The sequence below is a fragment of the Simochromis diagramma genome, unplaced genomic scaffold (genome assembly GCF_900408965.1).
Source record: "Simochromis diagramma unplaced genomic scaffold, fSimDia1.1 OVJJ01000387.1, whole genome shotgun sequence".
In the NCBI taxonomy this organism is placed as follows: Eukaryota; Metazoa; Chordata; class Actinopteri; order Cichliformes; family Cichlidae; genus Simochromis; species Simochromis diagramma.
This window is the reverse complement of record NW_024387152.1, coordinates 719793-732748: the sequence shown is the minus strand read 5'-3', so window position 1 is coordinate 732748 and position 12956 is coordinate 719793. Positions and strand designations below refer to the sequence as shown.

Genomic DNA, 12956 nt, shown 5'->3' with positions numbered 1-12956 from the left:
CCACGGCTGCTCAGCTGCTTCTGTCATCCATATTTGCAGCCTCAGTGGACAATTTCCTCAGCCTCGGGCCTTCTTCAGTGCTCACAACAACACATCAAATGAATTAATTCTGCTACTGTGGCAGCGCACTGGCGATCTAGGTCATGCAGCTCTGGCTCTGTGTCCCCCCCTCCCTTCGGCCACCTAAAGACATGTCCACATCCTGCTGTCCTCCTACACAATCTGACCTTGTCATTCTCAGGTGATTTTCCACAGAGATACGAGTGTGGCCGTTTAGTCTGCGCGTGTGTTCGTGTGCGCAGGCGCGCGTGTCAACGTGTGTGGCCGAACGTGTGAGTACGTCTGTGCCCACTGTGCCGTATTTATTTATTTATTTGTTTGTTTGTTTGTTGGTAGCATAGGTATGACGAAATGTTTTTGAAGAAATGAAAAAAGAACTGAGCCTCTGTGGCGTGCCTGCAGCCATGTGAGCATGAAAGAGGGGAAAGAAGACCGAGAGCGCAGGAATGGATGCGGGAGGGTGAGCAAAGTGAGAGGCAGCAGAGGGAGGATGACAGAGAAGGGAGTAGGGCGAGAGGAGAGAAGGTGCAGCGAGGAGTGGGGGGACTGTGACGCACACCGATCGACTCTGCTCGCAGCTGATTGGCCGCGGTGCCTGCCAGTCAGAGGAGCTGGGTCTCGGGCGCTGCTTGAAGAGCAGATTATGAAGCGGAGCGCAACCAGCGGCAGTCTCCTCTTATTGTCTCAATGGCTGCACACGCATTCCTCCTCTGCTCCCTCGCCTTGCTGTCCGCTCTCAGCCGGCCTGGGCTCTCGTTCCACGACGAAGAAGCACAGCCAGGACTTACCTATGACGAAGTGCCTGAGATCTTGGACAGGAGGTAAATCCATCTCTAAGGCTGTGAACAGAGGAGGGGTGTAGGGGAGGGGGAGGGGTACACGGAGATGCATGCAGGGATGCTGAGATGCTGATGTGTTCTCTTAGGGTCGTTTTTGTCGCCCCTCTCTTTCTCCTTTGCAACGCTTTTGAACATTTCACCTTGGGTATGCCTCAAATTATGGGTTCGGGCAGTGTTGGTGTGCCAGAAAGAGCCGAGGTGCGAGGCTTTGTTTGCCTCAGTGTTGGGGACTGCATCAGACGCTGCTCATCGATCACGGATGGGGCTGTTGTCTCTGTACAGTAGTGCTGGTCTGGCAAGAGGAAGCTAAATAAGGTTGGGGCAGTGGGCCTGCAGGAGAGGTAGAGGAAGGAAGGAGAGGAGAAAGAAGAGAAGACAAGGAAGCAGGAAGGAAAGGTAAACAAGGATGGGACAGGGTGGAGAGGATGCATCAGGGATGGTCTGTTGGGGTCTGTTTACTGATGCAGTCATTGAGAGAGGAGGGGGAGAGAGAGAGGAAGAGTGGAGAGGAGAATTTTAGCCAGCTATGTCTGCATAATGCACATGCAGTCCTGCAGGTCAAATCTGGATAAAATATTCAGGGCTCAGATGTACAGGCATTCACAACAGTGTGACAGGGACAGCAGCGAGCAAGCAGCCAGGGCTTTTGCTAGCGCCAGTTCCTGCCTGCTTACAGAGACATCACAGCAAAGACCTATAATACGGTGCCAAATCCATGTAAGGCTCTTGAAACTATGCCATGCACGATGGTTCACACAATCCTCTATAGCACAAATGCTTCAGAGCCACAGTTTCTCATTCGGTGCTCTTTAATCATAGTTCAAATGATTTCCCTTGTTATTGCACTTTGAGTGTGGTAATACACTGTGGAGGGGTGGGAGATTATTACTGCGATGCTTTCATTTGTTGCACGAACAATCTTATCTGTACACATGTTTGCAAGTCAGGGGCACAAATAACTTGGATTTAGAGCCTAATATAAGAATTCTCGCGGGATTTCTTTCATTCCAGCTCAATTTGGAGTCGTAAAACCCAGACAGATAGCCTCTGACAGAGAAAGGCTGCGCAAATATCTCCAGGGGTTTGTGAGCCTATTGCCTGGATCAAACTTTGTATGTAACTCTGCAACGTAACAGCTCTGGTCCCCAGACGCAGCCTCGGTCTCAGCGCTGACACACTCCGAAATGCTGTTACATAAAAGCAGCCTTGTAGTGGAGCATAACACTGGAACCGTAGAAGGAAAGGTACAGTGAGACAGAAGGTTTTGCAGGAAAGTAATGACAAGAAAAAAGGCAGGAAACTAGACATTGTGAGTGAAGTGATGTCTGGTACTGTAGCAGATGCAATATGGAAGTGGCAAAGTTTAATAGCCCAGAGCTTCGCAGCATTATAAAGCTCTTAGCCATAGACATATTTAGTGTAAATCATAATCTGTCTATAGCTAAATATCTAAACTTTTAAGCATGTTATAATTAAATGCATTTTAAATAATATTCAAAATTTTCCAGTAAACCTTTGGCAATTTAAATATATATATATTTACATATATACTATAAATTAACATAAATTTCTAGTAGGATTCAAATGAAGTTGTAATTTTGGAAATCACACACTGAGAGAGCAAACGCAGGAGGTTCTGTAGCTGCAGTTTAAAGTTCTTATGAAGTGTTTAAAATGTTGTTTCTATTTGGACCTTTTTATGCTGCAAGACTAAGAAGTCTTGGAGACCTTCACAACATGCTCCTCTGACGTTGTGAACATAACATCAGAAGATCATGTTTTAATGTTTTATGTTTAATGTTTTAATGTTTTAATCAAACTTAAGTTAGTTCAGTTATCCATGGAATCCAGTTTTAAATTAGTAACGTCCCAATACATTTCTCAAACAGTTACACAAGTTACTTGGCCGTAACACAGTATCTTGAGTCTGTGACATCACACTTGCATTTTATCACTCCCACTGTACAGTGAAAAATAGCCTCCGAGTGTTTATAATTCCCAGTGGTGTCTAGAATAGCACAAGATGTCTTGCATGCTTTTCCATATTAAGGTAAATTTATTCTCAAGTTGCAAAAACCTGTCAATATAAATTGTTTTGTATAAAACGGTGTTTTTTGCAAAGAACAGAGAGCAAGTATACAATATACAGCTCATCAAAGCTCCAAGTTGCACCCACTCTCCCACGCATGCTTGCTTCAGTCTGTTTGTCAGTCATGTGGCTGTAACTGTAAAAAGTGTATCCATCACGTTCTGTAGTCAGCATGTGCTGAAACGTATTTTGGCGTCTTGACCTGACTTTAACATAGAGATTAGAGGTCAAAGCGCTAGATTTCCAGTAGACGACTGTTGAGTGATCCTATTTGGAGAAAGATTAAAGGGTTAAAAAGACCAGCAGCTAATTGTAGAATATTTCACTAACTATTTAAAATCATAAAAATGTGTACTGTGTTTACAAAATGAAAAAAAAATCAGGTCAAAAGTGAACAATCGTGTGTTCTAGTCCCTGTTTGAATGCACTCATAACGTTTCAGCACTGCTGCCCTGACCCTTAACCCTTTGATCTCAAAGGAGTAGGAAGCTTTGCACAACTCTAGCACAACCAGAGCTCCACAGAAATAGCAGCCAGACTCCAACCAACTCCCAAATCTTAATCTGTACTAATAAATCTATTAATGGGCCAACACCTGCACAGTCTGGGATTAAGACATGTTTTCCTGCCTTGCCCGGGATAATAATTTATTGTCTGATTAAATAATTTTAAACAATTGAAAGTAGAGTATGTTTTGCATGCCTAAAAAATATTATGGCTCTGACATTAATGTTAGCCAGCAATAGAAGTTCTTCCTGTACATTGTGAAATGCTGCCATATCTGGGTTTGAAGTTTCATGTAGGTATAATACAAGGAAATATGAGCAGTTAGAACACATCACTGGATGCACAGCTGAGCTACACAATGACAGTGATTGTAGGCTGAGAGATCTAAAATTAGTGGATACATATATATATGTTAAAGAAATGTTACCTCTCATCATTTTGTTGCGTTTTGAATAAAAAAATTCAGTTTGTGAGATGAATGAACCACAGTATTTAAAACTCATTGTACTAAGGCTGTCGAATGTAAAGGGTTGGGTGGACTGATCGTGGTTTACAGAGCATCACAGTGCAGCGCTCTGTGTTAGCAGAAGCTAATGGGACTTGTTTACAAGTTTGGGGATCAGGCACCACACCTTTTCTCTGCTCAGCAGCTCACAGCAGAAGCCCAGACGAGCCGAGATAATCAGCTATCTGCACGCTTGAGCAAGAATGTCCAGTAAACATGTACCGACTGAGATCCCACGTGTAGGCTTGATAGATTGAAGTGCTGAAAATATCTGTAATTTTAAGATTGTCATCATTATGTATTGAGGCTATCATCATACTGTTAAAGTGGACACGAATAATGCATGGGAGCATGTTTGAACATTTGCAGGGGTTTTATTTATTTTGTTATATGTGAGGGGACTGCGGGGACCCAAGGAGTGGCTCAGGCTTGGCTTTGATTATATAAAGGGTTTGTTCAGCACTCAGGCACCGTGTGACCGGCTGAGCCAATGATGGGGCTGCAGAAGTCCAGGTCTGCTGATATCGCGAAACTGGCACAGGAACAGTCGGCTGGGCTTTAGTTAGCACTTGCACACTTGCGCAGCCTCCTCTGGCACCTATCAGCCAGCTGAGGCCCGGGAAGATGTGCAGGAAGACGTCCTTATTTGCTTGTGGTTGATTTAGTTCATCTGAGTGTTAACCGGTGACTGTAACTGAAATGTTTTCATTAACTCGTAATGAATATCAGAGAGAAAATATACATCAGATATTAAAGGCTTTTTGAAGTCTTTTTGTAGCTATAATATCATATATGTCCCCAATATTAGTGCAGGCAGTCAGTGAGCAGCAGCCAAGTGTCTACCACGTAGTGAGGTTTCAGTTGCAGCTGCCTGCTGCCAAATGTAGTGCTTTTGGCAGCTGTTTCATACAGTCATGCTTACCCAGCATTCACCTAGGCAAATATAAATATTTGGATTTACCATATACATAAACCCTGTTATTGTTTTTCATACAATAGCTTAGGGAGCCAGTACGTGGGAGCGAGTCCTTTGGAATGTATACATAAGAATACAGGACGACTTGGACTTGATGTAAAAGTTGGCACACGTGTGCTATAAATGAGACTGACACTAGAGCGTGTACTCATTACAATTCAGCAGAAATCATCATGCCGATGCGGCTGAACTGATGATTATTATTATTATTCCTGCATATGCTCACCTGATAACTGCAGCAATGTAGCAAGAAAGCTGAAACATCAACAGTGCTGTTGCTGTGCACAGAAAGCCCGAGTCTCTGTCCACGTATTTCATCCCACAAGCTTATTGCAGAATTTCATGTTTTGTTTTTTAATATTTTTTTTATCCATATACCCGAAATTATAAAGTTATTTCATGGAAAAAAACACAACCTGTTGTATAAGTAACAGTGAGGTCATATATCTCTAATAATGATTTGATATGGTTTTATATAAAAATGAAAGGAGATATTTGTTTCACACACATTTTCCTGCCATGCTTTGAATTGAATTGGTCGTCATGGCCAAAGCTCAAATCGCTTGGACCTCTGTACAGAAGTCACGATTTCAGAGGTCAGGTCTGATGCAGCCTCCTGTTCTGAACGCTGCAGCCTCTGACATCAGTCCTTAATCTCTTCATCTTGTTCTGGGCCTCGTCGCTCATAACTTGGGCCCCAGTGGACCTGGCCTGTTCTTACCACTAATCCTAATCCATCTGACACTTCACTACACCATATTGCCCAGGTGGAAACGGCACCATACGGCCAAATAACTGCTCCAGTCTCCTGGCACTGATATGTCTGGCAGCTTCCTCCCAGACTAACCGTCTGATTCCTTTTCATTTGTCAGCTGTCTGCTTACCTGCACAGTATCCCACCTTCACCTTGGGCTCCTAATTAAAATTGTGTGAAATAAATCTGTATTTTTTAACTCCAAAATAAGTAAATAATAATAATAAATAAACTGTAAGAAAATAAATTCTCATGTCCCCTTTTTATCACAGGATTTAATGGAGGTTGTTGCACTTTTGTCTGAAACATAATTGTGAGCAGTCCTTCACAGCTGATGTTTCAGTTGGCTTTTGTGCGTTTAAACGTTGTATAAATATTCAGGTCATCCTCTTTCTGTCTTTTAAGAAGAAATTTGCAGCGTTGATATTCAACTAAATAACAAAGATAATGACAGAAGTTCCCTCCATGCATTGTTTTTGTTGTACTGCAGTTCATAAAATGACTTGAAATGCTGCCAAACAAAGCTGAGAAACTGACTAAAGTAACAGGTGATGACCCAAAAGACAGATGTTAATTGTAATACTCACTCCAACAGATCTTGGGATTTAACTTTTATAAGCCCATTAGAACTCTCTAGCTTAGGAAGCCAGTCCAAATAATGGATGAGGGCAGGTCACGATCAGGCTTCTAGCTGGACCGCTGCAATAAACAGAAGTAGCTAGCGCCACTTCGTAAGCCAATTGTTGTATCACGTCTTTGATTAGACAGTTAAAAGGATCAGGATGAGCTTGAAGAAGTCCAGGCTGTGTGGAGTTTAAATAGACCAAGAGCAGCAGGGCAAGGACAAAGGTGTGGAAAAATCTGTTCCCAGTACACAGTGTGGGTCAGTCCCAAATCAAAGACACATTTATACAAAAAGCCACACACCAGACAAACAACAATACAATGAGTAAATGTGTCGTTGTGCTCTGTGCTCCCACATGGAAAGAAGTCTTTTAAATATGGCACATATACACGTATAAACAGACTAAAGAAGCATAATTACCTGTTTGGAAATGACTTCGCCTGTTTAAAGACTATTCTAGAAGTCTGACCAGAAAGATTTTGTTATTCATGAGACAAAAACAAGCTGAACTCGTGTTTTTACACCCACCCGGCACACTAAGCCTTTCAGAGAAGTTTGGAATTACTCAGCATAAAATGCAACAACTAAAAAACAACATTGTCTGTTCAGCCATGCAAGTAAATAACTGCATAAAGTTTGTTTCACTATTTTTTTCAGCTTTTATTTGTATAACAGTAAATTTCAAAATTCTTTGATAGCAGTAATAATAGATTATAATTAGTAATAATTGGATTTTCGCATTAAAAACATCACTTTAGCTAATAAGCTTTTACATACTGCTCAATCAGCTGTTACAGAGACTTAAAATGTGATTTTGTTAGTTACCATTAATGTTACTTTAGAGCAGCTGTGGCATGAACCTTGCATTTGGTGGTATTTTGGTCTAAATGCTAAAACATAAAACATATCAGTTAGATATATAAAACAGCTCGTTTTGTTGTATTTCATGGAACATTTAGTTGCACGCAGTACATTAAAATGCACATGTTTTTGCATAATACTCAATTTTATGTAAACCGACCTATTTTATTGTTGTTGTTGTGTGTTTGTTGTGTTTGTAGACAATGGATTTTTGCAGCTGTTACAGATTGAAGCATATTAACGAAAGAAAAGTCTTAAAAACGATCCTTTGTGTTGCAGTTGCAGGACCTGATTGTGTGTTCTGTCTTTCCCACAGCAAAGAGAACCCCAAACAAGCAACAAGAGTCACATCAAGTAAGTAGCAGATCTGGTGTGACGCGAGGCCTGATTCAATCAAACCTGCCATGGTAACTTTGACACTGATGTGTTGGATAGACGTGACAAATGCATTTCTTTCTGGAGACTTTCAGCGTTATGAAGTGTGGAGCACATATGATCCGTGCACACAGTGGGAAGATGTGCTGCTGTTTTTATGCTCTCTGACACAAAGGTGGAAAATCGATGAAAACATTCTTTTCAGTTACATAAACGTATGTTTCTGGATCCAGATAAACAGTATTTGTAAACACTTAGTACCGTAACTGTGAAATAAACTGCCGATGAGTCAGTGTGATGACGCAAAACAGCTGGAAATAGATACGAGCCTGAGCAATGAGGTGCACACAAAGCCTCTTTGTGACTGTGTGCGTTTAATATCGTGCGAACTTCCACGATTATGTTGCAATCTGTAACGCAGTATTGCAATCAGCCTTTTTTGTGTACCAACATCTTCAACGATGCGGTAACGTGTGCGTGTTTTCAGGTCAAGATGGTGAGTACGGCTTAGAAAGTGAAGAGGTTTATTTGACGCCCGAAGATGAAAACCCACTCAGGAGAATACTGCAGGTACAGTCTCTCTGTTCTTGCCTGGCTCTCTCCACCATCAGCCATTCGCTCACACATACAGATACACACCGAAACACACACTAGGATGCTCGCAAACAAAACAGAGCATGCTCACTCAGCCATACTGCATGACCTTGAATGTGGGAATATTGTAGTCTCATATTCACCAGAGGTAAAACATCTTTGCCACCCACACACAGGACTGCTGCCACTGAAAATTCTGCAATAAACATGCTGCATACGCTGTTGCATCCAGTTGTATCAGTTAATACTGGTGAACTGATTCTTTTATAAAGATTTTTATATCATTACTGTTATAGTAACGACTGTAGTTTTAAAATGTTTTGGAAAATTGCCACACATACCCAGTTATTTAAGAGTAATATCACAGTGTGACTACTTCTTTATATATATATTGTAAATTAGTGTCAAACAGCCTCCAGTGACATGTAGCCTTTGAGCACAGAGATTAAAAAGCCAGACAGAGAGGCAGTTACTATTTTCACAACCAGCAGAACAGCTGCCACACAAATGTCTGCAAATTCAGAAAGATCCTGTTTTCCACGCACAGCTCCTTCCTCATTTAGCATTCAAGTGGCGGTTGGACCACTGAACTTTACACATGAGTGAAATTATAATCATGATGACAAGCTTGACAGAAAGGTGATTTTTAAATTGCCCTTTTGAAATCAAATATCACTGCATGCATAAAAAGGAGGCATGGTAGCTTGTGCACTAAGTCAAGCTCGCTTGGTGTGGAAATAAATCAGGAGCTGGTTGGCGATTGTACGCACGTGTCACGCTGACATATGCTGTGGAAGAGCAACGGTGACAGAAACAGCTGCACAGATGAAGGAATAGGATAAGTTGGATTTATGGTCTCTAAAGCTGTTTCCTTGTTGAGCAGCTGGATCCACCAGGGTCTGCTTTTATGGGGGGGAAAAGCAAAACTTTATACCGTTTACAATGAATAAGTGGATTACACTGTCGAATTGTTTGGCTCACATTATATAATTATATAAAGTAATCACAGGTTACAGAATATTTTATTATCCTCATAAGCCCCGAGCCTAACTGATCTCCTGCCTTTTGCCCCCGTATCAGGGGGCGTTGGGGCTTAAGAGGTTAATTTGATTGGCTTCAACAAATAGAAATTCTTTTGATTTCTAGATTAACTTATTCATTGAACACACTGTCACAGCCACTTCCAGCCTTTGAAACAGGGAAAAGCACATATAGAAAGCGTAGAAGGATGAAGCTGGGAATGCAAAAGTGCAGCTACTCGTGCTTTTCTGCAGATTTACTGTCATTTTTGAAATTGCTCCTGTGCTTAATGACTTTCTTCATATGTTGGCAGCCTTTTAACTGGCACCATCCTGGGATTTCTCACAGTAAGAGGAAGCTGCTCCAGTCTCTGATGGGGCCTTATGGCCCGCTGAGCGTGTCTTACAACGGGAAGACTTGCATTCTGTTTAAGGCAAAGCGACTCGCAATCCGCTACAGGAACCACACCTTCATCGATCTAACTGAAAGGGTCTTTAACCCAAACTCACCTGTGGACACTAAAGGCTCCATCTGCACCAAAGAGAAAGCTACGTAAGTCACTGAGGACCCCTTACTGCGCCGTTGCTTTAACATTGTGCATGATGCATTATATTTCACAACCTATTTATCAGACAAGGCAGTAGAAGGAAGTAGATCTTGCACTGACGGTTCCTCTGGGTTTCTGTGTTAAATGTTTACGTTTCTTTTTCTGCCGAAGGCTTTCTTTAAAGTTTGGTGACGTGGAGGATTTGCGAGGTCTTGTAATAAGGTAAAAACACACTGACTAACTTCCTACGTTTTATTTATCACATTCAACATTATTGTTGTATTAGAACGTACAGTTTACAGCGTAAGTGGTCGTGTGCGGACTGTGCATCTAACAAACTGAACTGTGCCTCCACCAGACTACAGATGTCCAATACGTTTTACGAGGCAGCTGGTCAAAACTGGTTCACACTAGACAGCGTCCACATCCACTACAACTGGACCCAAGAGGCTACATTCAATGCCAGCGAGGTCTACGCTCCTGCCACTTCCTCCTACCATTGCCAGCACGTCAGCAGCCTGCACAAATACGACACCCTGCTAGTGCCCAGCTCCCACACTGACACATCTGCTAACTGGCACATCACGTTCACTGATTTCCAGGTATACTGTCGCACAAAGGGCACAGCCTTTGTTGTGTAACTCTTCTAATAATGTCTGCACATTTGCTATTATATCATTGTCTGTCCTGGTCTCTATATGTGTGCATGTATGTGTGTTCGCCAGCTTTTTGCCTTCGTGCTACACCTGTTCGGCCATAGGTCAGTCAGTCTGTCCTTTTCCTGCCTGTTTGGCAGACTGTCAGTCTGTTTCCACTCTGTCTGCTCAGCCATCTGCTTAGGCTGTCTCAACCTGTCCATCTGCCCAGTTTCTCTATGCTTGGTAAGCCCAGTAAGAGCCAGTTGTCCTCTTTAGTTCAGCCTAATCTCATCTTTCTGGCTTCTCTTTGCTCTTCCAGATCCAGGCCTTCAATGTTCAGTCAGACAAGTTTGCATCGGCCAGTGACTGCGCTACTTTCCTGACACCAGCCATCCTCATGGGCTTGGTGACATCTTTGATTCTGCTCCTCGTCTTAGCCTATGCCCTGCATATGGTGGTACACCTCAAGCACATCGACCGCTACGAGGAGCACAAAGCCACAGTCTACTTCCCCCGCAGTCCAGAGGCAGAGTTGCCAGACAAAAACAGTCTGTGAAGGGAAGCGAAGAGCCAGAAGATGGCAGGGGAGAGAGGGAGAGAAAGCTGAGAAGCAAGGCTGCGGGGAGCACAAGGGACTACAAGATCGAAAAAGTATCCTCCACTGAATATTTGTTTAACAAAATGACAACTTTGCCTGTTCATATGAAAACCTTCCAAGTCTTAACTGCTTTAAGTAAATGTAGACCGTGGTGGGATACTTTTTCATCTTTCCTCATTGACCTGCGTCTCGGCGTCCATATTTTGAACGAAGCCTGTGGATGTTCAAGCCTCTCCCAGAGATGGCTCATGACCCTGATGTCAAAGGTCAAGGTCTGTCCCGGGGCCCTGAAGGGCAACAGTGTATACAGTTCTTTACCCCAGTCAGCTATTAAACACCTTATCAGCCTACCAGCTGTAGCTAATACAGCTAACATCAGATGTATAAATGTATGTACTACATGGCCGACAAGCTTTTACGACAAAACTTTGTCTGACATTGCTGTAGGAAATACTTCAAAGAGCCAGTTTCACAGCAGAGATAGCCGTATTAGCTACATGCTGAAAAGTCTACTTTGGCTAGTGCAGTGTTTCCTAATAATGAGGATTACAGAGAGGCTGGCTTAAGTTGCAGCTTAAAATAATCAGATATGGCATGAAGTAGAAGGAGCTCGAAAAGCTGTGGACTGGTAAGCAGAGGGAAATTTCAGGAACCACTGGTCTAGCATCGGAGTGACTGGAGTGAATGTGCCAACACTACTGGCCCTTCAGAGCCTCTGGCATCTCTCACCCTGCCCCTGAACAAGACTGCTGCTTGGGACTTAACTGTGAAATGGCCTTTAAACAGACCAGCAAGACAAGGGGGTTTCTACCAACTAGCACAACACTGGTTAGTGCGAAAGCACTAACCACAAACTCAAAGACTCTACAAGGAACTATGCTGCACAAGACGGCCCGTCGTAGGGCTTGGCAGGAACGCGGGTCTTGGGATGAAACGACTCTCGTTGTTTGACCAGGGGAGGCCACGGTCCTCCATCTGCACCACTGGATTTGACTGCCAAAGTGAAGCTACAAAGAAGTTGCCATAAATTATGGTGAGAGACAGAATAAGACAATGTGAAAATAAAAGCTAACCATTACAGCTATGTACAAAACAAAAAAGAGACACACAACATGTACAAAAGTGTCACTCTGCGGAGGTTTTTTATATACATTGTAATCATGAAATACTATTAGGTACAGGATGACTATGCTAATCCTCATAACCAAAAGGATATACAAAGCTGTAGATACTTTAAGATCTCTATACGATCATAGCTCTTTACTATCTTCAAATACTGCACAAGTAATAAGCATAAGCGTAAGACATTGTGCTCAAGGACTGGTGAAAGTATCAATGCATATGATTTTTACGACAAAGGATTAACATATTACATTGTTTGTCTATTTGTTTTACGCTGGGCTGAGGATGTAAGGTCCAGTTTCATTGAACTGTAAATTACAGTGCAAATTCCTACCATAGAAGGACAATGCTATGGAATGCCGTCCATCCATCAGGACTCATAGATGCCATTATAATGCCAGATGCCACACTAGCAGCAGTAACAGCATCAGTAAGTCATTACTTCTGATAAAAACACTCAGCATGACAGTAAATAGATATCTTAACATTCAATATGGCAGTTCTGTCAATCTGTAGCAGTGTGAAATGTGTTTTTGGTCATAAATGTATCCTACAAACTATGAAAAGATTGGAGGCAGTTTGTCTAAGCACAGACTGATGTAGACTGAACAATAAAAGATATTCAGAGGAAAAAAAGTCTGTTGTGTTTATATTAGAAGTAGTTTGCTGCACTTAAAAACATCAATACACATATTCAAAACATCATCATGTTTTCTTTTTGGTAACCTGCATAATATTGTTTCAAACATTTTGTTCATCTTGTTAACTGTTATTCAAATTTCAGATTTCCAGCACAGTGTCCAGGTCGGGCGCCGGGCCCCCCCTCCTGTGTGCCATCTGCTCTCT

General features: G+C 42.4%; 1 protein-coding gene across 1 annotated transcript; it reads left to right on the top strand.

Annotated features, from left to right (window-relative positions):
• Positions 1 to 638: 638 nt before the first annotated feature.
• atp6ap1lb (ATPase H+ transporting accessory protein 1 like b) lies at positions 639 to 12722 on the top strand. The gene is made up of 7 exons (XM_040047594.1): positions 639 to 881; positions 7533 to 7570; positions 8079 to 8161; positions 9519 to 9757; positions 9924 to 9974; positions 10111 to 10354; positions 10710 to 12722. Exons 1-7 carry the CDS (start codon positions 748 to 750, stop codon positions 10944 to 10946), a joined length of 1026 nt encoding a protein of 341 aa, XP_039903528.1. The 5' UTR covers positions 639 to 747; the 3' UTR covers positions 10947 to 12722.
• The last annotated feature ends 234 nt before the right edge of the window (positions 12723 to 12956 follow it).

Coding starts and splice junctions, on each gene's coding strand:
- atp6ap1lb (XM_040047594.1), top strand. CDS start 748: ATGGCTGCACACGCATTCCTCCTCTGCTCCCTCGCCTTGCTGTCCGCT. Junction 9,758..9,923: donor TGCACCAAAGAGAAAGCTAC/GTAAGTCACTGA, acceptor TTTCTGCCGAAG/GCTTTCTTTAAAGTTTGGTG. Junction 10,355..10,709: donor TCACGTTCACTGATTTCCAG/GTATACTGTCGC, acceptor TTGCTCTTCCAG/ATCCAGGCCTTCAATGTTCA.